The sequence below is a fragment of the Schistocerca nitens genome, chromosome 8, assembly GCF_023898315.1.
Source record: "Schistocerca nitens isolate TAMUIC-IGC-003100 chromosome 8, iqSchNite1.1, whole genome shotgun sequence".
Taxonomy (NCBI): Eukaryota; Metazoa; Arthropoda; class Insecta; order Orthoptera; family Acrididae; genus Schistocerca; species Schistocerca nitens.
The window spans coordinates 297485204-297510754 of record NC_064621.1 but is presented as its reverse complement, the minus strand read 5'-3'; the positions used below and the strand labels follow the sequence as shown (position 1 = coordinate 297510754).

The following is a 25551-nucleotide window of genomic DNA, read 5'->3' as shown; positions in this document are numbered from 1 at the left end:
GATGCTTCCTATTGTAGATGCTTCCCACTCCCTATAAGCTCATGGATTTGTGTCTATTTATACTTACACCCTCACCATACATGTGACAGGGGGTGGATTTAAGAGAGCTCACTGAGCTGGCGAAGTAGGGACAACTCTTGAAAAAGAGCGAATGTCAAGATGTTTTGATTTGAAAATGTCTCCCAACTCTGCCCAAGACATGGTTTCCTTTTTTGTGCTACAATAGGAGCATTTTTCACTCTGTTTCCCAACTTTTACTCTACCACAATTTTGACGTCAGATCGCCATAGCTTGGCAATCGACTCAGATTTCTGTTGACTCGGGCAACGACTGACCCAGTCCATGTTGCTTATATGGTGGCAACCGATAAAACTTTCATAAAACAATAGGACGATCATTAATTACATGTATCTGCCTCTATCTGCCTACCTCCTAACAAAATCTTAACTTATTTGTACATATCTGAAACACAGAAGTGACGCTCGTAAAAAAAAACCCTCACAAAAACGTGTTTTTTGCACGTAAAATTCGAATAAAATTAGAGTTTGGAAAGACAGTTTTCAGTTTTATAGTAAGACTGAATTTTTATGCGCTACATTTGGCTCGACTTTAAAACATCGTATCCTGGAAACGTCTAAAGCCTATTGAATGAAAGTATTGTTTTGACTTTATCCCTCTATCTACCTTCGTACAAGTTAAAATGACAGAAGTGGTGGCCTTTAAAAACCTCCCAGAAAAATGTTAAACCGTCTTACCTCGAAAACAGATAAAGGATATTAGATAAAAATTTTCGTTTGGGCTTCATGCTTTTATCTACCTTTTTTGTAAAGTTTGAACTGATACGTACAGGTTTAAATTATGGAAGTGGCGCGCTTCAAAAACCTCCCGGAAAAACGTGTTTTTTGCTCGTAAAATCTAAACAAAGCAAGATTTTTTTCAAACGGTTGAAAGTGAGACCAAGGTCTGATACACCGATGGTGAACCGTCAATCTCGCTCCAGTTGGGAGCTGTTTAAAGACGACTGTTTTTGCACGTGAAACCCGAACTGTCCACATACAAATGGTGTTATTATCTGAACATTACTTTTAGCTCATTTAAAATCTTTTACAAAAGGAGTTAGTCGATTTACATAATTCGCCTGGCCCCAGGCCCGGTTCGTAATTCATACCTTGCTTAACGTACTGCAACATAGCTACAGTAAGACATAATTTCGAATTGCTATACCAATGGCCGCTGGTCCTGGCTAAATTAAAAACTTTGTGTCCCATGTTCCTAGCTCAGATAGGAACCGAGCACTAAGACCCTCCAAACCGGTATTCTGAGCGCAGACTTTTCAGACGTACTTACTGCAGTGCTTACGCGCTCTAATGATGTATGGAAACGGGGATTCCATGGAACGCAAGTGTCGCTAGGTTCCCTGCTAGCCAGACGGTGTTCAAGAAGGTGACCGGACTCATATCGTTACGCCGGCGGTTACTTACATGCTCAACGTGCTCACATTCATTTTAAAATAAGCAGCAATATGAGGCATGAAGAGATCGACAAACTGGCATCCATAGCATTCGCTATGACGCGATTGGATAAGCTGGGAGGGAATGCTAACTTTGAAGTACACGGAATGTGAGATGCGCCCAGCTCGGCCGAGCGAAGGAATAATTTTTGATGACAGACCCGGAGCTGGACAAAGGACGCGGTAGGTAGCAGCCGTTGCAACAATATTCCTGACGCATGCCAAGTAATGTAATGCACTGTCCTACTTTTGACCTGATTCAAGAGACCCAAAGAGCAGCGGTCATTCTCTTTCTGTTGTATAATTAATTATTTATGAAGTTACGCAGAATAAATGTCTAAGCTGATACTTCTTTACAAAACTATATCTGTAAGAGATGGCAAAGCATACGCAAAACGCAACGCAACGCAATTTCATGAACTTCAAACCTCATACTATGTAGCCTCAAAGTAGAATAAATCGTGCCGTATAAGTCGATATGTGCAACGACTGTAGAGTGGCATTTAGGTGGAGTGGGGTTTGGGCAGGAGGGTTGTGCAGACATGAGATTCGATTTAAGAATTATTTTATTCGTTATCATCATTTCAATTAACATAACAAACCACTAACAATAATCCATATAAATTATAAAAACAGTTGTGCATGTGTATGTTCGTATGTATACATAAGTATTAAAAAAAGTGTTGAATACTTTGAGATGTGGTAGCATTCGCCGAAAAAAGAAAAATTGCAATGAACATGGGTCCGGAAACACATACTTTCCGAGATAAACGCGTGTTTATAGGAGGGGCTGCGTAACGCTTGGTTGCGGATATTAGCACAGTCGCTCCATAAAATGTGTCGGCAGGTTATTATGATTTCTTAGTCACAGTACTCCACCTACCATTGGGTTATCTGCAGTCAGTCGTGTGGTTCGGGTCGTGTTGTAGGCTACGTTAGTTTTCACCGTGTTTGTGTGCCTTATTTTACAGTACTGTCAACTGTACGTATCATAGTGTTTTACCTTCTTCCAGACGCGCATTCACTTATACACTGAAGTGCCAAAGAAGCTGGTATGGGCATGCGTATTCACATACAGAGATATGTAAATAGGCAGAATACGGTGTTGCGATCGACAAGGACGATACAAGACAACAAGTGTCTGTCGCAGCTTTAAGATCGGTTCCTGCTGCTACAATGGTAGGTTATCAAGATTTAAGTGAATTTGAAGGTGATCTTATAGTCGGTGCAAGAGCGACGGGCCACAACATCTCCGAGGTAGCGAAGAAGCGAGAATTTACTCGTACAACCGTTTCAGGAGTGTACCGTGAATATCAGGAATCTGGTAAAACAACAAATCTCTCACATCGCTGCGGCCGGAAGAAGATCCTGCAAGAATGGGACCAACGACGACTGAAGAGAATCGTTCAGCTTGACAGAAGTGCAACTCTTCCGCAAATTGCTGCAGATTTCAATGCTGGGCCATTAACAAGTGTCAGCGTGCGAACCATTCAACGAAACATCATCGATCTGGGCTTTCGGAGCCGAAGGCTCACTCGTGTACCCTTGATGACAGCACGACACGAAGTTTTACGCCACGCCTGGGCTCGTCAACACCGACATTAAACTGTTGATGGCAGGAAACACGTTGGCTGGTCGGACGAGTTTCGTTTCAAATTGTATCGAGAAAATGGAGGTGTACGGGTATGGAGACAACTTCATGAATCGATGGACCGTACATGTCATCAGGGGAGTGTTCAAAGTGACAATACCAGCAGGACAATGAGACACCCCACACGTCCAGAACTGCTGCAGAGTGGCTCCAGGAACGCTCTTCTGAGTTTAAACACTTCCGCTGGCGGCCAAACTCCCCAGATCATTATTGAGCATATCTGGGATGCCTTGTAACGTGCTATTCAGAAGAGATCTCTATCCCCTCTTACTATTACGGATTCATGGTGTCTATTCCCTTCAGACATTAGTCGAGTCCATGTCACGTCGTGTTGGGGCACTTATGCGTGCTAGCAGGGCCCTACTCCGTATTAGAAAGGCGTACCAGTTTCTTTGGCTCTTCAGTGTATGTTTACAGTTATTGCGCTGTTTGTACCTACAATTGGTATAGTACATTTAAATTTTTTTCTCTTCCACCACTTATTGGCAAATGAAGCCTAATACTAGACAAGTGAAATGGCGGATATGATATTCCGCTTTGGTTTAGCAAGTGACGTAGCCTGCGAGCCTGTGCCATTTACACTGAAAAATTTCCACAGCGGAGAGTTCCCTCTGATAAGCTGTTAGGCAGACTTTTCCAGCGTCTGAGCTACACAGGTATCCTTGCACCTCCGAAGGCTGACAGTAGAAGGCCCCGCACAGTCCGCTCACCTGACGTGGAGGAAAGTGTGCTAAGTTTGATGGAAGAAACCCCTGAGATGAGTGTGCGACGATCAGCAGCAACAGAAGGCTTGTCTCACTCTCTTATCTGTGGGGGGGGGGGGGGGGGTGTTACTTCATTAACAATTGCTGTATCCCCTCATCATACAGCGCGTTCAGGCCCTAAGGCCACAGGATCATCATGGTAGACGGCGGTTCTGTCAATGGCTGTTGCAGAAGTGTGCCGCAGCTCCACTGTTCACATCCAATATGCTCGGTTCACAAGAGATGGTGTTGTGAATTTCCATTACCAGCATATATGGGCAATTGTAAATCCCCAAGCAATTCAGGAAAGCGAGCGTCAACACCGATTCTCAATCAATGTATGGGTAGCAGTATGGCGATAGATTAACAGGGACATACGTACTACCACAAAGGGTAACTGAAGCACATTATCTAGAATTTCTCATTAATGTGTTGCCTATCTTGCTGGAACTTGTGCAATTGCAGCAACGAATACAAACGTAGTTCATGCATGATGGCGCACCATTACACTTTCGTCACAATGTCTGCGAGCATCTGACACAGACATATTGTAACATTACATGAGTATGTCCAATATAGTCAGATATATTTTGCGTCACTTGATTGTAGGGGAGTAGAAAGAAGTAGTGACCTATGATGTCATGTCAACTTGAGATTTTTTATACATGTAATTCATTTATACATTTTATTGATTATTTGCAGAGTAAAGAATTTAATTATGTACAACATTTAATAGGTAATGAGTTTTAATGAGATAGATATAAATATGTTTTGACATAGCAAATCACCTTGTTGCATTATGCATGATATGTTTTCTCTTTGTAAGAACAAAAACTTCCGTGTTGCTCGAGTGCGCGTTCAAGTAGTCGTCGAGTGCGGATCTTCTTTAACTTTCATGAATGAGCATAGAATTGTTAATTTACAACCCGCAGTTGATTTAAAAACTATTCTAAGGAACCACGGCCCGACTTTGGTGCAAACAAATTGCGCACGAATTCTCAAATATTGGCGCGGAGTTTAAGATACGCGACTAGATATCGGACGTTATGGTCGCGTGGATGACTCAGTAACATTAACCGCAATTTACGGACTTTAGCTTGATAATAGCTATCAAAGACTTATACGAGCGGCATAGTAACGTCTTGTTGCTTAAAGCAGGCGAGAAGCGATTTACTGTCGGAATACGACAAATGTTAATCATTGTATAGTCAGCTTGTTGATACGTTGCTTAGCAACTCATAAACGGACAGTGATAGAATTACTGAAACGACCTTGTAAGTATCAATGACCACTAAACACACATCAGAAACTAATTGCTCTAACTGTGAGTGACTTCTGGATTGGATGAGTTTTTTTTTTAATTTCAGCTAATTGGTGTTAATAAACTTCTTTCGATGTTGAAACTTCATCAGTGGTGTCGCGCTCATTCAGTTTAGTAGAACGATAGATAGTACTAGCTGCGCTACTATTTATAGTTTTGAAAGAAAATAGAGCACATACCTGTTTTTTTCTTTTGAGAAATGTTCGTACTTTGGTCTTCAGTCTTCTCCAACCAGAGGCACGAGTGACGCTCCCTCACAGGACTACGATATCGTGAACCACCACACACATGTGCCCCCTTCTCACTATATTTCTGCATTGAAAACCCTGAGATATAGTCGCCGTACGAAGAAGGAAGAAAGAAGAGCAAAGATCAGCGAAAGAAACGGAGCAAAGAGAGAGGGGGGGTCACAATATCACGACCCGCTAGATTGTTCGTGGGAGAGAGGGGGGGGGGGGGGGGCACACCTTGGCCTGCTCGTTCGCCGGACCTCACTCCCCTAGACGTTCGGTTATAGCGACTGTTGAAGGAATTGGTCTACCCCACGCCAATCAACGATGTGCGGACGCCACAGGGTGGAGTATTCAATGCGTGCCGGCAGGTTCAAGAATAATCGGGTATACCTCAAAAGGTGCGTCATTCCTTACGCCGGAGGGCAGAGGGGTGCATTGTCATGAATAGACAGCACGTTGAACGCCTTTTGTCAACACCTGTTTATCGCAGGAAGTATGCATTTCCGGACCCATGTTTATTGGACTTATCTAAGAAAGTATAAACTTTCGGATCCATGTTTATTGGACTTATTTTTCTGGTTTTGACGAGTACTACCTCTCAAAGTATTCGATACTATTTTTGAATATCCCGTACAGTATATAAGCATGTTCCACATCTCCTCCTAAACCACTGGGCCGAACTCAACCAAACTTGGTACACATATAATTTACTGTCTGGAAAGAATAACTGTGGGGTTAAGGGGATCTATCAATGAGGTGGGAATGGCTATGAAAAACCAGTGTACCCCACTACACGAGAATATCCACACTTTCGAAACGATACAATAGGATATTGCTGTGCCCGTGTTGTTCCAAAGTCTACGATGCAATATTCCTTCGGACATGCACGCGTATCGCCCACCATACGGCCCGACAACCAGGAATGATGGTCTGGGCTGCCATTCCTTTTCATAGCAGGATCCCTTTCGATGTCATCCGCAGCACCCTAACAGTGTACAGCGGCTCTTCGACGATGTTCTTCGCCCCATTTTGTTATCCTTCATGGAAAGCTTCCTGGGCTTACATTTTAGCAAGGTAATGCCACTTCGTACAGCATGAGAGTTTCTATGGCTTGTATTCGTGCTTGCGAAACCCCACTTGGGCCAGAAAGGTTGCCGGATCTCTTCCCAACTGACAACGTTAGCATTATAGGTAGGGTCCTCCAACCAGTCGGGATTTTGACGATATAAGGCGACAATTGGAGACAATTTGGCACGGCATACCTGAGGAGGATATCCAACAACTCTGTCAATAATTTTAAGCCGAATAACTGCTTATATAAGGGCCAGAGGTGGCCAAACGCTTTATTGACTTGCTGAATTTGTGCAGTTCTTTCTCCTGAGTAAATCATCCGAGTTATCTGAAATTGTAACCATTTGTTTGTCTTCAGATGTGCACCACATCGACCGATTTTCATCCCATTCAGATAACTCCTGAGTGGTGCGTCGTTTCTTTTGTCGCCACAGATGTGCCCGCGGATATGGATATTGATGCAAAATTTTATCTGCAAAGTAGTTACTACTGTGGTCATCCGTCCAGATCTCTATTAATGAATGTGTTCCTGTTTCCTTCAGCTGTCTGTTACTTCCACAGCCAGGTCACCGAATTTCCCGCCAGTCGCTGGGGAGCTGGGCAACGTGTGTCCCACAGTCCTGCCGGCACCAGGACGTCCAGAAGGCAGTGGGGAGCATACTTCAAGGCCGGCTGTCTGCCCTCGAGGTCAGCGTGGGCGCAGACTTCTGCCATGCGGGCACCGACGTCACGCCTGTCACCTACGGAGACATTATCACCTGGTGAGTTAAGTTCTAAGTCAGCACTTCGCATCTTCTTAGATATTGTGATTCTTCGTGCTATACCCTATCCACCGTCCACAAGATCCAGAAAGCAGAAGATACTGCACTCAGCTTGATACCGTGTCGACTTCCAGATGGAATTCGATTCATTTCTGCATTCCCTAATAAAATACGAACATACGGAATATAAGACCAGCTGTGGGAGACTGTAGAGTTCGTAGTAAACAGTGCACAGCATGTAACTCTAAACTCTTAACGGAAAGAAGTTACTTCGGGCGTATCTCAAGAGATTGTTATAGGACCATTAAGTTTAACAATATACGTATAAAGTGAATAACGTCGGAAGTGCCACTGAGGCTTTTTTGCAGGTGATGCTATTGCATACAGAGGAGATGCAACGATATAAAAATGTAGAGAAATGTACAAAGAACTAAAGAGGATCGACGCTTGTTGCAGGAATGGCAGTTGGCGCCCAACATAAAAGAAAATGAAACCTATTGCGCATAAACAGGTAGAAACACCCAATTCACAATTGCCGAGCATGGACTGGGACGATCCACATCCACTTAACATCTTGAAGTAAGCGTAAAGGGCAATTTAAGTTGGAACGACAAAAAGTGCTAGTCACCAGTAAGGAAGATGCCAGTTTGAGTTTAATTCGAAAAGTCTTCAGAAAATGTAGTCTACCTTCAAAGGAGTAGCTTACAAAACACTCGTTTGATCGATGCTTCAGTATTACTCATCAGTCTGGGATCCATACCAGATAGGATTGATAGAGGAATAGCAGAAGTTCCAGAGAAGAGGAGCACGTTTCGCCACTGGTCCATCCAGGAAACGCGGAAGCTTCATGGAGATACTCAATGAGGTCCAGTGGCATACACTACAGGAGAGGCGTTCTGCAGCACGATGTGAATTACTATTAAAATTACGAGAGCGTACTTCCTAGATATCTGCCCACAGACCGTTTGCAGGCAGGAAGACGCCCTCCGTCACACATCATAAATTGGCTTGCGGGGTGTAGATGTGCATGAAGTAATCAGTACCGTCCAAGATGCTGCTCCAGGCGGGTGTAAAATGAATGTGCGCAACGGAAAATAATGAACGCGAAAATGAAGATTTGGTCCTGTCTGACTAACCCCTGAAGCAGATTTTTGGATCTCTTAACGGTAATCAGTACCATCCAAGATGCTGCTCTAGGCGGGTGTAAAATGAATGTGCGCGCCGGCCGAAGTGGCCGTGCGGTCAAAGGCGCTGCAGTCTGGAACCGCAAGACCGCTACGGTCGCAGGTTCGAATCCTGCCTCGGGCATGGATGTTTGTGATGTCCTTAGGTTAGTTAGGTTTAACTAGTTCTAAGTTCTAGGGGACTAATGACCTCAGCAGTTGAGTCCCATAGTGCTCAGAGCCATTTGAACCATTTTGAATGTGCGCAACGGAAAATAATGAACGAGAAAATGAAGATTTGGTCTTGTCTGACTAACCCCTGAAGCAGATCTTTGGATCTCTTAACGGTGATATTATCGCCTCCTTCTTGATCTTTAACATATAAATTACAACATAAACATAAATGAATGATTAAGGGAACTAGTAACTCCAATGATAAATGCTGTTTCCACTTATCCATTTATTGTAGATTAAAACCTCTTTATATATTACAAATGTCTATATATCAATGTCCAAAGGACGTAAAGAGGTACAAATGAATTTCCTAACTAATATGATTGATCAATTGCCCAAATCTACCCCTTTTTATGGCTACGCCCTCTAATATAAATAATGCGACATGACTGACATCATCTACGTATCAAACACTAGAAGACACTACTTTCAAAGATGATCTACAGTGGTGTCCAACATCAGTGGAAATAAAATTTACGTGATCACATTTGTTTACCTTTATAGCCCTAATAAGACAAAGCAATTAGCAATATCACTGTATGTACTGCATCCGGTACGTCGGAGTGATGGTTATCGAACACGTCCGCGATGACGGAAGAACTCCAGCCACAAAATATATATATAAAAAAAAATCATTCAAGCACTAGGATGGCAGAAGACGGTCCTCTGACGAGTATAATCTCATACTCTCTTCTCCTGTCTGTGATCTACAGACGAGAAACGCTATTTCCCAGCCACAAGGAGGGAGTTCAGGTAACGTCTCAACGTGAGTATAAGCAGAAAAAGTGATCTCAATCACTGAATGCTGCGAACTCAATGATGACTTGCTACCAGGAGGCGAAGTCCAGAATCGTGTAAGTTCGCAACAGTACAGTACCTAACCGTTCTAACTATAAAATCTCCTGAAGGCAAAGACAGCAAGTCTGTCTGTAGCAACAAAAGCTGATACTGAGCGACCGTCAAACAAGGGCACTCAAAACAGAAGACCTCCTGCTCTCCACCTCTGGCCTCCCAGCAAAGCTCGACTCCTCTCTCTCGTAACTGCAGAAGGCGAACCATATTCTCGAAACCATGGAATATTCTCCCTCTCTACAGAATCTTCCGAATGCCGACCAACCATATTTTAGTCTTTTGTCGTCCACTGCGGAAAGTTTGCGAGGAAATACCAATGCTCATACAATGGTACGCTTCTCAGAGTGAAAATCCTCGGAAATAACCCAGCCTGCGTGATTTCCTAGGTAATGCTTCCTCGGTCCTTTCTGTGGCGTCCAAGATTTTCAGGGTTTCCAAAGTATTATCCGGTTTTACTTCCGGCCTCACTGCAACACCGGCCAGCCGCCACTCTATTGTGCTTCAGCCCTCAGGTGCCTCGACTGTCCGTCTTGGGACTCCTTCCTGTGTTTAGCAGAACCAACACACCTGTGCAGGCTTTTCCACCCAGGGCCTGAGTTACGCCTGCCTTTTCATTTACACTGGCGTTCCAACCTCTACACGGTTGCATGTTCAAATCCTGCCACGGCATGGATGTTGTGACGTCCTTAGGTTAGTTAGGTTTAAGTAGTTCTAAGTCCTAGGGGACTGATGACCTCAGAAGTTAAGTCCCATAGTCCTCAGAGCCATTTGAGCCAACCTCTACTAATACAGGCAATCATTCATTACGCCAATTTGATAATAAATACAATCCATCACCTTTCATGCAATAAGCGTTAACAGCTATATACAAGGTGTACGTGACAACGTCAGTCTTCTTTAAATATTCAAATATACTATCTATAACCTATCAAATGATACCTAATTCTGGTTGTAAATCTCTGCAAAGTATGTAGATGAGAGCTTGTAAGGTGTGAAGTTATAGCCACCTTACAATACACCCCCCCCCGCCCCCCCCAATGAACTATTTTGCGGTAGGTGGGGTAATTCTTGTAGTATTATTTCATCCAGTACAAAATAATATAACCATCAATTATCTGTACACCGGAACTAATAACAATACGAGGGCAGAGGAACAATTGAATCATGATATATTCTTCCCCAATCATTTTGCGTTCATTCATGGGCTTACTACCATAAATATATTTACTACATGTTTATTATTTAATCTGTCTGCTCTTTATGTTTGGAATAATTTCCGGACATGACAGCTGGAATATACAATAACATGCAAAATAACCCATGTTATCAAAAGAAATTTAACTAACATTACAAATTTTTTATGCTTTTTTCAAAAAATGGCAGTTTCCATCTTTCTTTAGACTTAAGGCCTATGCTCTCTGTCATTCATCCATCCCTAAGACATAGGTTAAGGCAAGAAATAGTAAAGTATCCTAATCTTTCCAAGGTGGCTGTCCAATATATCACATGTGATTCATTTAGCCATTAATAAGCAAAACAAGCAGTTATGACAGTTATTCTAGAGGTTATCTATTGGTCATTATACAATTATATAAAATTCTGTGAAACATCCTACATAATTTTGCTTGGCCATATTTATGCTCTTGGCTTGCAACAAAAAAAAGCATCATTTCACAAACTGATTATCCAAGTCTAGTGTTTCCCTAACGTATATACTCTTTAAATATTTCAAAAATCTTATGTTCTAAAGACTTCTTTGACAAACTGCATTTAAATTTGCTGTGACAACTAATATTTATAATAAGAGTTAGGATCGACCACCAATTTTAACTAATGTTCTTGTTCACAGTGTATAAAAATGGAATACATTAAAAAGTTTGAATCCATAACATCATTATCAAAGAAAATGACAAAGATTAATTTTACATAAATAAATATACAAATATTTGAAAACTGTGAAGCACACAGCATCATTATCAAAGCGAATGACAAACAATAATTTCACATGAATATAAACACAAATATTTTCTCAAGACTACCAAAAAAATGGTTCAAATGCCTCTGAGCACTATGGGACTTAACATCTGTGGTCATCAGTCCCCTAGAACTTAGAACTACTTAAACCTAACTAACCTAAGGACATCACACACATCCATGCCCGAGGCAGGATTCGAACCTGCGACCGTAGCAGTCGCGCGGTTCCGGACTGAGCGCCTAGAACCGCTAGACTCAAGACTACCCTGAAAAATAAGTACAAGATGTTTACAAAAATGATAAATATATCGGAAACTGTTAGTTTCTGAGTGTAATTGTTTAGTATTCATCAAATTATATGCCTCTTTTATCAAGAGTCACAAACTGATTCGGATTTCACAACACACTTCCATCTTCATTTGTGTACGGGGATGGAAGCTACAGTTTTTGTGAAGTTTAGGAAGTGAAGATTGATTCAACAACTTGTTTGAGATCGGTCATGGTGGCTTTGCAATTCAGTCTTTGGACCTTCAGCCCATTCTTGATCCTGTCGGGTTCCAAGTCTCTTGCAGATTTGATGATGTGGAAGGATCCTCGGCATATGCAGCAAGGTAAGTGGATGTATGATCTGAAACAGCCAAGTTTTCGTAGAATTTGCACACAGTATGAGGGAGGTACAATCAGGTAGGATCTTCATAGGTCACCTAACATTTTTCTGCGTCGGCTAAGAGAAGTGTAATGGTATATAGTCTTCAGTTCGTGTTTCTTCTTTTTTTTTTACTATGTTTGTGTTCCTACTACTCTGTTCTTCATGTCGCTTCTTTCTCTTGATATAAATATTGTATTTTGGATAAGGATATCGGTAATTGTGGACAGGTAGGTTATCTGGTAACATTATACATGGAACTAGAGTCATCGTGTGTGACTCGGGTTCTTTGGAAGTCAGTGCCAGGTGACTGACTGCTACAAATTATGGTGTTTATCAGTCTCTGTCTGCCAGAGAACAGCAAAAGGAAAAGCAAATAGAGTCCACAGTTTCGTACAGCTATCAGTTGCGCTGTAGGTTTAACCGACTGTATCATATATGCACTTGCTTATCTCGTCCCCATTACGTAATACAATAGTGGAGACAAGTCATTAGTTGCTGTTTAAATACCCATCTGCACTTGACCCAGCAAGGTGTTGTGGATTCTGCTTACTACCTGTTCAGTCGTCGCCTGCCGCCCGAGGTCTTCAGGTACATGCTTTTGAATAGGCCTGCTGTTTGCCCATGTCCGCAACACGGCTTTGGCTTACCAATGGCGTCCGTTGCTTCCGCTTTTCTCTGCAGCTGTGCCATTAGCCTCCCGTTCCATCCGCACATCACATTGTTGCCTCCAGTGTATCTCACAAAAGGTTTTCTTTTGTGAATTCTGTACCCACTAATACATACAATTAGTTTCCAATTTACACACATACTACACAATACATAAACAAAATCATATTCAAATGTACTATGTGCAACGTATCAAATGACACCTAATTCTGGTTGTAAATCACGGCTAAGTATGTAGATGAGTGCTTGTAATGTGCAAAATTATAGACACATCACAACCTTATGTATTTCTCTCCATTTGGTGTTACGTTACTGAATACTGCTTTCTGCCAATGTAAACTATGTCTTGTCAAGTACAGCCTGTTCAGTTATAGCGGTAAGTTTACGTTAGAGTCTCAATGGTTCATTTACCTGTAGCTGCATTGCACTCCCCACTGGCGAGGATTGAGATGGGCTTACTGCAAAATGAATCAATGTATCCTAGCAAACTCAAGAAACTTATAATTAGTGGAGCATGCAATTTAAAAATATTCAAGAACGCATTTGTTAAAATTATCTCGATCAAATTAAATAATCCTAACAGGTGTACAATAAAACTTCACATTCCATGTAAATGTTAAGAGTAAAAACCTTGAACACTAGGAAAACAATAAAACTGTAAATGCCACTTGGTTCAGTTTGGAAAATGGGTTCCATAATGTATGGCAATATGCTTCACAAGGCTTCAGGTAGAAGGTATAAGGCGACAAAACATGCACAAAAAACTTTGGCAAACATATATTTCATACGGGGAGAATTAAACAGGGCCAAGTAATTAATCGTCTGACCGAGCGAGGTGGCGCAGTGGTTGGCACACTGGACTCGCATTCGGGAGGACGACGGTTCAATCCCGTCTCCAGCCATCCTGATTTAGGTTTTCCGTGATTTCCCTAAATCGTTTCAGTCACATGCCGGGATGGTTCCTTTGAAAGGGCACGGCCGATTTCCTTCCCAACCCTTCCCTAACCCGAGCTTGCGCTCCGTCTCTAATGACCTCGTTGTCGACGGGACGTTAAACACTAACCACCACCACCACCACCAATTAATCGTCTGGGGAGAGATTACTCTAATACCACCTAACATCGCTTTGATAATGACCTCTATTAGGCGAGGAAGAGAACCTGTAACTTTCTTCGGTGTGTCATACCCAGCTGAAGCCACTCATTGGTGGTTAGATCCCTAGGAACTATCAAAGTAATGGTGATATTGATTGCCATCTTTCACCCGCTGTCCCAAATAGTCCCAAATATCATCTGTGAGATTAAGATCTTGTGATTTTGTGGGACGGTCGAGATGTGACGGAATGCCTAAGTGTCCATCACATAAGAAACGTATGTGTGCAGGGAGAGCTTACACAATGGTAAACTGGATTTATCGAATCTGAGGAACTAAGAGATGCCAGAGGTCAGACTATGATTCACTATTGGTTTATAGACAGATATTTTACGATACACTTGTTGGTCACGTGTTAAGTCACCTGACAGTATATTAGTCATGTTCCTAAAAGAGCAGACTGGTCGGTTTGGAGCGCTATAGATGGTGTTGAACCGGTACCAGGCCGTCACCTGATCCTCAGCTGCAAATGTAAGTCGTGGAAATAAAGAAGTGTGTATGTGGCAGCTGTTTCTATGGAATCAGTGCGGTGCGACAGATTGACGAGGAGACGTGGCAGATGGGGAGAATGTTGTGCCTTACCATGGAGGGCAGTTCACATCATGAAGTTGGTAGCAACTCATGTGATTGCCCCGCCAGTCTGCGGCCGCCTGCATGATGCATCCTTTGCAGCATGCGAGGCTCGTGCCACCACGGAGCTGACTTAAGAAGACGCTACACCGATGCTAGCCAGTCTTTTGGTAGTGTTCTTTCGGCGCATTCGAAGTCTTATTAGTTAGCCTCTGTTATTGTTGCATATAGCGAACCTGCCTGTCTCACATAATTATTTTGGACTTTAATAGGACTTGCTGAGACTCAAGTTAAATAAAGCAGTGTTATGTGTATATTACGTGTACTTTCCATTAGGAGGGGCGTTCAATAAGTAATGCCACACATTTTTTTCTCAGCCAGTACCCGTTAAAAAATGTGAAATTTGTTGTGGTATATCAGGAATATTCCCGCTTCACTCCTGTAGCTAATGGAGATCCGCGCTATACGAGGTGTGGCTAGAAAAAAACCGGACTAGTACTGGTGAAACAATAAAACGAATGCAATAACGCTGAAAGTCGCGTGGCCTGTCACGTGACTCTCGTTCCGCCTATGGCTCGAGTTTCATCTGCCTCCTGCACTCAGTCTGCCCGTGGCGTCTGTTTTAAGTAGTTGACGTTTTGTCTGTGCGTCGGAAAATGTTGAGTGTACAGAAAGAACAGCGTGTTAACATCAAATTTTGTTTCAAACTAGGAAAATCTGCAAGTGAAACGTTTGTAATGTTACAACAAGTGTACGGCGATGATTGTTTATCGCGAACACAAGTGTTTGAGTGGTTTAAACGATTTAAAGATGGCCGCGAAGACACCAGTGATGACACTCGCACTGGCAGACCATTGTCAGCAAAAACTGATGCAAACATTGAAAAAATCGGTAAACTTGTTGGACACTTTCCTTGTCAACTCCTGTTAACTCAGACACTGCTCTGATTGTTAAACGGCGATCTTGTCGAACAAGTTTACCGATTTTTTCAATGTTTGCATCAGTTTTTGCTGACAATGGTCTGCCAGTGCGAGTGTCATCACTGGTGTCTTCGCGGCCATCTTTAAATCGTTTAAACCACTCAAACACTTGTGTTCGCGATAAACAATCATCGCCGTACACTTGTTGTAACATTACAAACGTTTCACTTGCAGATTTTCCTAGTTTGAAACAAAATTTGATGTTAACACGCTGTTCTTTCTGTACACTCAACATTTTCCGACGCACAGACAAAACGTCAACTACTTAAAACAGACGCCACGGGCAGACTGAGTGCAGGAGGCAGATGAAACTCGAGCAGTAGGCGGAACGAGAGTCACGTGACAGGCCACGCGACTTTCAGCCTTATTGCATTCGTTTTATTGTTTCACCAGTACTAGTCCGGTTTTTTTCTAGCCACACCTCGCATGTAGCTTTCAAAATTTGGCTTGTAACGGAGATGGTGTTCCAAGCAGAGAGCTGCAACTGAGTTTCCTTTGGCGGAAAACCAGAGCATCGCGTATGTTCATAGGGGCTTTCACAATGTCTACGGAGACCTTGAAGTGAACAAAAGCACGGTGATTCGTTGGACGAGTAATCGGTCATCATCGCAACAAGGTCGCGCAAACCTGTCCGATCTCCCTCGTGTCGCTTGGTTCCACACAACTTGACTCCTGCAGTGTCAGAAAGTGCGGACACTCTCATTCGAGATGATCGACAGATCACAATCAAACACCTTGCTGCGCAGCTGGACGTCTCTGTTAGTAGTGCTGATACACTCGTCCACCAATTGGGGTACTCGAAGATGTGTGCCTGTTTGATTCCTCGCTGCTTAACAGAAGACCTCAAAGAATAATGACGGAACATCTGTGCGGAACTGCTTGTGCATTAAGAGGCTGATGCTGACAATTTTTTGCTGAACACCGTCATAGGTGACGAAACGTGGGTTCATCGCTTCGAACTGGAAACAAAATGGCAATCCATAAAGTGGTGCCACACCATTCCTACTCGGAAGAAAGGTTCAAAGCCACGCCCTCCGCCGGTAAAGTAATGGCGACCATCTTCTGGCACTCTGAAGGGATTATTCTGTTTGATGTCCTCCCTCATGGTGCAACGATCAACTCTGAAGCGTACTGCGCTATCTCGAAAACGAAGAAACGACTTCAGCATATTTGTCGCCGCAAAAACGCACACGAGCTTCTCCTTCTCCTCGACAACGCAAGGCTTCACAAAAGTTTGCGCACCGGTGAGGGGCTCACAACACTTCATTCGACTGTTCTTCCTCAGCCACCTACAGCCTGGCTCTCACCAGGATGCACACCGCGAGAAGCAGTATGTGGATCATGGGGAGGGCCAGCCGGGGTGGCCGAGCGGTTCTAGGCCCTACAATTTGGAACCGCACGACCGCTACGGTCGCAGGTTCGAATCCTGCCTCGGGCATGGATGTGTGTGATGTCCTTAGGTTACTTAAGTTTAAGTAGTTCTAAGTTCTAGGGGACTGATGACCACAGCAGTTAAGTCCCATCGTGCTCAGAGCCATTTGAACTATTTGATGGGGAGGTTAGTGAAGCAGTAAGGCGTTGGCTCCGGCGTCGACCAGTGAAACTGTGCCATGTCGCACTGAACGGAGATTATGTTGAAAAATACGGTTTTGCAGCCAAAAGGGTGGGGAATAGTATGGTATATTGAATCCTGAATAAAACCAACCTGCTTTCGGAAAAGAGTGTTGCATTACTTATTGAAAGTCCCATCTCGTATTTTTGCTCTCTGTCTCAGCGGCCACCTACTCCAACCCTAGGCCGATCCAGCAGAGAATGCTGCTGTCACACATTGCCTGACCAAAACAAAAATGACGCACCCAGAGACATGGTCGGATGTCACTGTAACTTCGTACACGTGTACTCCATTGGCAGATAAGTAAATGATTACAATTGAAATTCTCTGTGACAGGTAAACTGCCACCAGATAGAATAATGTTGTTAGAGTTTAGTGTTGTTACGATGTCTCCTGGAATATATAGGTGTAAGTGGAGCGAACAGAATAAGATGTTGAATTATCACTGTGAAGGGCACGGAGAAGCAACGTACTAGTCTGAGACAGCGTTATCAGCACCTTTTTCAGTTTTAATGGTGACTCTTTGCGGATCTCCATTTGGCCAACTGGTCGGGTTGTCAAATGGTTCAAATGGCTCTGAGCACTATGGGACTCAACATCTTAGGTCATAAGTCCCCTAGAACTTAGAACTACTTAAACCTAACTAACCTAAGGACATCACACACACCCATGCCCGAGGCAGGATTCGAACCTGCGACCGTAGCAGTCCCGCGGTTCCGGACTGCAGCGCCAGAACCGCACGGCCACCGCGGCCGGCGGTCGGGTTGTCCTTTATTCAGATTTGTCGGGCTTATCGATGTGACAGTGGCTTGATGTTGGACTGCATAGGAATGTGACTGCTGGTTTAGCAGTAGTCAAGGCTCTGGCCTACCACGTCTGTCCATCACAATGGAGGATGCCATATTGTACACCAACCACATGGTTGCCTCTTCACATCTGCGCCTACCATCCTAGAACAAGTTGTAGGCGCCTTGCAACTGTCTATCTCATCCTGCGCGATTGATCGAAAAGTAGTAGCAGCAAAACTAAGGAATACCAGTCCATACGTAGGCTGCCCTTAACATCACAACACAGACGGCTGCTGTTGATGATGGCATCCTCTTTGGTAAAATATGCCTAAGGTAAAACAGTTCCCATTTGTAGCTCTGGGCAGGAGCATTTCATCATCACGAAAAACAAAACTATCATTCTACGTATCAAACCAGGACGTGTGAGATCCCTTAATTGTACAGGTAGATTAAAAAATTTCAATAGTGAAATGGATAGGTTGACATAAGGTATAGTGGGGATTAGTGAAGTTCCGTGGCAGGATGAACAGGACTTCTGGTCAGGTGAGTAAAAAAGGAGATACAGTTCTGTATTCTGGTCATAAACGGAATGGGCCAATCTGGTCCGACCGACCACAATGTCATCGTCTGCAAAGGTGTCTGCGGGTGCGGTATGGGGGATCATATCGTCACTTCATTGCTCCTCCGATGGTTTTGGGGTTTCTTGACCTTGGAAGCGCTCGGTTGAGCAGCTCCTCAGGTGGCCTCACGAGGCTGAGCGCACCTCTTACCAATTCTCCCACATAGGAAAAATGCCTGGCAGAAGAGAGAATCGAAACCATGTCGCCAGCATGGCAATCAGCTGCGTTGACCACTCAGCTATGGAGACTGACTGTCAGGTGAGTGCATGATTATAAACACAAAATCAAACAGAAGTAATGCAGGAGCAGGTCTAGTTACGAACAGGAAAACAGGAATGAGGGTAAGCTAATATGAGCAGCATAGTGAAAGCACTATCGTAGCCAAGTCAGACACAAAGCTAGCACCTACCACAGTAGTACAATTTTATATCCCAACCAGCACCGCAGATTATGAGAAGAGTGGAAGAATGTAAGATAAAATAACAGAAATTGTTGAGACGGTTAAGGGAGAGGAAACGTTAGCTGTGATGAGTGGTGTGGAGTTCGGTAGTTGGAAAAGAAAGAGAAAGAAAACCAGGAGGAGAATGTAGACATGGTGAAAGAAATGTAAGAGGAAGTTGTCTGATAGAATTTAGCACAGTGCGTAAATTTAATCATCGCTAACACTTGGTTTACTGATAATGAAAGAAATTTGTATACGTGGAAGAGCCCTCGAGACGCTGGAATGTTTCAGACTATTTATATAATAGTAAGACAGAGATTTCGAACCAGATTTTAAACTGTAAGATATTTCTAGGGGCAGATGTGGACTCTCACCATAATTTAATTGGTTATGAATTGTAGATTAAAACTGAAGAAGTTGAAGAAAGGTGGGAAACTGAGGAGATAGGACCTGGATAAGTTGAAGAACTAGAGGTTGTTGAAAGTTTCAAAGGGAGTATTAGGCAACGATTGACTGAAACAGGAGGAAGGAATATTGTAGAAGACGAATGGATAGCCTTAAGAGAATAAATATTGAAGGCAGCAGCGGATGAAGTAGCTAAAACGACAAGGTCTAGTGGAACTCCTTGAATATCACAATAGGTATTGAATTTAATTTGTGAAAGGAGCCGAGGGGAGGGTCTCAGCCAAAGGCCCAGTCGATTCTGTGACTGTCTTGACTGTAGATTTCTGAACCTGCGTTATGGGATGCAGAATTGTAAAACTCTCGTTGATACGTCAGGGGTGCAGTATCAAAGGGTAGCAGAGTACTTTTGGACTGTACGAGGTTTTTTTTTTACGCTAGCCGGTAGTTTGAGGTACTCTGATGAACACTCGCCAGACAGTACGCAGAGACCGATATCAGGCCTTGTACAAAGTAAAAGCACTTCGATTGTCAAAAGTTTGACTCTAAATTGTCGAATTATGCGTTATAAGTTCCTGAATTTACTGCCTTCCACGAAAGCTGTCACGCTAAAATTATACTCGTAGCCGAGAGCAGGCTGAAACCCGAAATAGAAAGCTCTGAATTATTTGGCGAAACCTGGAATGTATGTCGATAAGAAAGATCAGACGCTATGGGTTGCAGAGTGTTCATCGGCGAAAATATTGTGACTATCGACGTCGAAATTGAATCTGACTGAGAAGTTATGAGCGCTTGGAATAGATGCAGATGAACTCAGATTAATGACAGGACGTTTATACCGGCCACCCGAATCCGCCGTGACAGTTTTATAATCTTTTTCCGAGTGTCTTGGCACAGTAGCTCATGTCAGTTGGAGGCTGATTTAACCTACCGAATGTGGACTGAGACTTCTGTGGATTCACTGCAGATTGTACGGAAAGGCAGTCTTGTGAAGTATATTTGAAAGCGATTTCCTAAAACTGTCTTGGACAGCTACTTCGGCAGCTCACACGCTGGCTTGCAGCTTCAAACAGGTCTAACCTTATCGATGGTGTGAGTACAGAGTCAGGGATTAGTGATCCATCAAGAAGGCTAGGAGAATATTTTTCCTAGAAAGAGCAGATAAGCAGCTGTTAGCATCTCACTTAGTAAATGAATGGTCACCATTTAGTTTCAGTATGACGGACGGACGCAGAGGAGTTATGGACAAAGTTTAAATGTATTGTTAATCGCGCCCTGGACAAGTATGTGCTGAGTAAGTGAATTAAGGATGGAAAATACTCACTGTGGTTTAATAACAAAACTCGGAAATAGCTGAGGAAGCAAGTTAGTGGTGTATAAAATGCATGTTTGAACGTCAGCCGCTTTTTTATTTAAAACCCAAATACAGACCGGTTTCATTCACAGACCATCTTCACGGATTAGGGTTAAAACAGTTTAGCCCACAAAAGAGGCCACAACATCACATATGTTATTGTTAAATAATAGCCACGTCTCATACGTAGAGCACGGGTTTCAAATAAAAAAGCCGCTGATGGTCAAACATGAATTTTATACATTACTTGACGGCTGTTAATGGTTACTTTCCAAAAATATTCAAAAGTTAGTAGAAATTCGTGGGTCGGTAAAAAGATCGATGCGTGAAGCGTACAAAAACTACCAACGTCCTACCGTAGCAAAACATTTTGCCCAGTACCCAAAATAATTCTGATCGTATGTAAAATTGCTAAGCAGGTCGAAGGCTTCAATTCAATCACTCATTGGCCAGTCTGGTATGGCAATAGGAAAGGAAAGCCGAAGTTTTAAACCTCACATTTAAGAAGTCATTCCGGCAAGAGGATCGTACTAACATACCGTCGTTTGACAGTCGTACAGACTCCCGTATCTACATCTTCAACTACATTTATACTCCACAAACCACCCAACGGTGTGTGGCGGAGGGCACTTTACGTGCCACTGTCATTACTTCCCTTCCAGTCGCTTATGGTTCGCGGGAAGAACGACTGCCGCAAAGCCTCCGTGTGCGCTCGAATCTCCCTAATTTAATATTCGTGATCTCCTCGGGAGGTATAAGTAGGGGGAAGAAATATATTCGATACCTCATTCAGAAACGCACCCTCTCGAAACCTGGACAGCAAGCTACACCGCGATGCAGAGCGCCTCTCTTGCAGAGTCTGCCACTTGAGTTTGCTAAACATCTCCGTAACGCTATCACGCTTACCAAATAACCCTGTGACGAAACGCGCCGCATACTTGGCTTAAATAAGCAACTGAAAGAGCTGAAAACAAATAAGTCGCCTGGTCCATGAAGAGTCCCATTTCCGTTTTATAGAGAGTACTCTACAGCGTTGGCCTCTCACTTAGCTTGAATTTGTCACGAATCTCTCACCCAGCCCAAAGTCTCAACCGAATGGGAAAAAGTTCAGGTAGTTCCAGAATATAAGGAGGGTAAGAGAACGGAACCACGAAATTACAGACCCGTACACTAGCCCCAGTTTGCTGCAGAATTCTTGGACTTATTCAGAGTTAGAAAATAATAAATTTCGTTGAGCCGGACGAGCTTGTACCCACAAATCAGAGTGATAGAAGGAAACAACGCTCGTGCGAAACTCAACTTGCCCTTTCTCACACGGTATCCCGCGAAACACGGATGAAGAGCTACAGGCAGATTTCATATTCCTAGAGTTTCAGACGTCGTTTGACACTGTGCTGCACTGAAGACTGTTAAGGAAGGTACGAGCACAAGCAATAGGTTCCCGGATATCGGAGTGGCTAGAAGACTTCTTGAGTAAAAGAATCCAGAACGTTATACTAGACCGCGAGTGTTCTACAGAGACAAGGTTATCTCCAGGAGTGCCCCAGGAAAGTGTGGTAGGACTGCTCCTACTCTCTACACACGTAAGTGAGCTGACGGAAATGATGAGTAGCAATTTGCGGCTATTTGCTAGTGATGCTGTGATGAATGGAGGTGTCGTCGTTGAGTGTAGGAGGATACAAAATGACTTAGACAAAATATCTAGTCGATGTAACGCACGGTACCTTGGTCTAAATGTGGAAAAATATAAGTTAATGCAGATGAGTGGGGAAGACAATCCCGTAATAGTTGAATACATCATTATTGTGAAGTTCTTGATACAGTTACGTGATTAAATATGTGGACGTAAGATATAAATGGAACCGCAGGTAAGGATGGTTGTAGGGAAGGCAAATGGTCGACTTCGGTTTATTGGGAGAATTTTATGTAAGTGTGGTTCATCCATAGAGGAGGTCGAGCATGGAAATTAGTGCGACCAATTCTTGAGTACTTCTCGGGTGTTTCGGATCCCCTCCAGATCGGATTACAGGAAGGCATCGAAGCAATTTAGATGACTGCTAGATTCGGTACCGATAGGTTAGATCAACACGCGAGTATTACGGAGATGCTTCGTGAACACAGGTGGGAATTCTTGGAAGGAAAGGTGATTTTCTTTTGCGGAACACCATTGAGAAAATTTAGAGAACCTCTGTTTGAAGTTGACTGCAGATCCACTCTATTGACGCTAACGTTCATTTTGCGTAAGGACCATGAAGCTAAGAAAAATAGGGGTCGTATGGAGGCATATAGGCAGTCGTGTTTCCCTCTCTGTTTTCGAGTGGTACAGGACAGGAAGTGACTAGCAGTGGTTCAAGGTGCCCTCCACCACGCGCCATACGGAGGCTTGTGGAGTATATATGTAGATGTAGATGTAGAATATAAAAATACAGCAGAGGAAACAGGAGAAAGGAAATTCAAACGACATATATTGTGTTAGAACATTATGAATTATCTCGAAGAGAACGGTCTATTGACACACATTGAACATGGATTTAGAAAACATCGTTCTTATGAAACACAACTAGCTTTTACTCACACGAAGTGTTGAATGCATTCGACAAGGTATTTCAAGTGGATTTCTAGATTTCCAGAAGGGTTTCGACACTGTATGTCACAAGCGGTTTGTAATCAAATTACGTGCTTATGGAATATCTGTCGCGTTCCACTGACGAGTCCTGAGAGGGGGTATGATGGACTGCACGAATGCGCGTCATGCACCTCACCGACAAGGTACGTTGAGAACAACTTCTGCTAGTGGGCCGCCTGTTCTTCACTTGCTTGGCTGAAAAGTGGGCTATTGACTGGGTTAGAGTACGGAACTCGGCAGGAATCTCGGTAATCCGATGAGGATATAATAAAGCGGGAGATAGGATTACTATTAGTGGAAGCACCCCATGGCACATTCCCTATGTACAAGTCTATCTACAAAGTGTCTTCATTTGGTTATAAGACTTCCTATTCTTCCCTGAGCGTAAGTCTCGTGGTGCAGAGACGAGCGTGGCGGTCTAAGTGTCGACTACATCGCGTTCTTCTAAGTCCGGCCCCTGCCACACAGTGACACTCGCTAACCTCTTCCCGACGACTATACAACACAGACCCCTCCAGTAGGGTGGGTAGCCCTTTTATAGGCTTCCTTTCGCATGGCCCTATCCTTCTGGAAGTTTCTACGCTTACGTACACCCATGATATTTCCACACTGACTGTGTTCAAAGGTCACTTTTCCTCGCTACCTCCGAGCCTCGTGATGCTCCAGAGTCCGCCCTTGTTAACCGAACAAATAGTAAATAATAGCTGCGTCCGGTCACGTAGCGCCTCTGCTGCTCTGACTAAGGTTCAAATACACTCCTGGAAATTGAAATAAGAACACCGTGAATTCATTGTCCCAGGAAGGGGAAACTTTATTGACACATTCCTGGGGTCAGATACATCACATGATCACACTGACAGAACCACAGGCACATAGACACAGGCAACAGAGCATGCACAATGTCGGCACTAGTACAGTGTATATCCACCTTTCGCAGCAATGCAGGCTGCTATTCTCCCATGGAGACGATCGTAGAGATGCTGGATGTAGTCCTGTGGAACGGCTTGCCATGCCATTTCCACCTGGCGCCTCAGTTGGACCAGCGTTCGTGCTGGACATGCAGACCGCGTGAGATGACGCTTCATCCAGTCCCAAACATGCTCAATGGGGGACAGATCCGGAGATCTTGCTGGCCAGGGTAGTTGACTTACACCTTCTAGAGCACGTTGGGTGGCACGGGATACATGCGGACGTGCATTGTCCTGTTGGAACAGCAAGTTCCCTTGCCGGTCTAGGAATGGTAGAACGATGGGTTCGATGACAGTTTGGATGTACCGTGCACTATTCAGTGTCCCCTCGACGATCACCAGTGGTGTACGGCCAGTGTAGGAGATCGCTCCCCACACCATGATGCCGGGTGCTGGCCCTGTGTGCCTCGGTCGTATGCAGTCCTGATTGTGGCGCTCACCTGCACGGCGCCAAACACGCATACGACCATCATTGGCACCAAGGCAGAAGCGACTCTCATCGCTGAAGACGACACGTCTCCATTCGTCCCTCCATTCACGCCTGTCGCGACACCACTGGAGGCGGGCTGCACGATGTTGGGGCGTGAGCGGAAGACGGCCTAACGGTGTGCGGGACCGTAGCCCAGCTTCATGGAGACGGTTGCGAATGGTCCTCGCCGATACCCCAGGAGTAACAGTGTCCCTAATTTGCTGGGAAGTGGCGGTGCGGTCCCCTACGGCACTGCGTAGGATCCTACGATCTTGGCGTGCATCCGTGCGTCGCTGCGGTCCGGTCCCAGGTCGACGGGCACGTGCACCTTCCGCCGACCACTGGCGACAACATCGATGTACTGTGGAGACCTCACGCCCCACGTGTTGAGCAATTCGGCGGTACGTCCACCCGGCCTCCCGCATGCCCACTATACGCCCTCGCTCAAAGTCCGTCAACTGCACATACGGTTCACGTCCACGCTGTCGCGGCATGCTAGCAGTGTTAAAGACTGCGATGGAGCTCCGTATGCCACGGCAAACTGGCTGACACTGACGGCGGCAGTGCACAAATGCTGCGCAGCTAGCGCCATTCGACGGCCAACACCGCGGTTCCTGGTGTGTCCGCTGTGCCGTGCGTGTGATCATTGCTTGTACAGCCCTCTCGCAGTGTCCGGAGCAAGTATGGTGGGTTTGACACACCGGTGTCAATGTGTTCTTTTTTCCATTTCCAGGAGTGCA

At 44.1% G+C, this 25551-nt stretch overlaps 1 protein-coding gene across 1 annotated transcript in view; it reads left to right on the top strand.

Moving 5' to 3' along the window:
* The window catches only part of LOC126199531 (uncharacterized), a 240416-nt gene that overhangs the window by 6037 nt on the left and 208828 nt on the right, over window positions 1–25551 (top strand). Inside the window, exon 4 of the mRNA XM_049936451.1 lies at window positions 7091–7290. Within this exon, the coding sequence (XP_049792408.1) occupies window positions 7091–7290 (200 nt within the window). The remainder of the gene's footprint in view (window positions 1–7090; window positions 7291–25551) is intronic.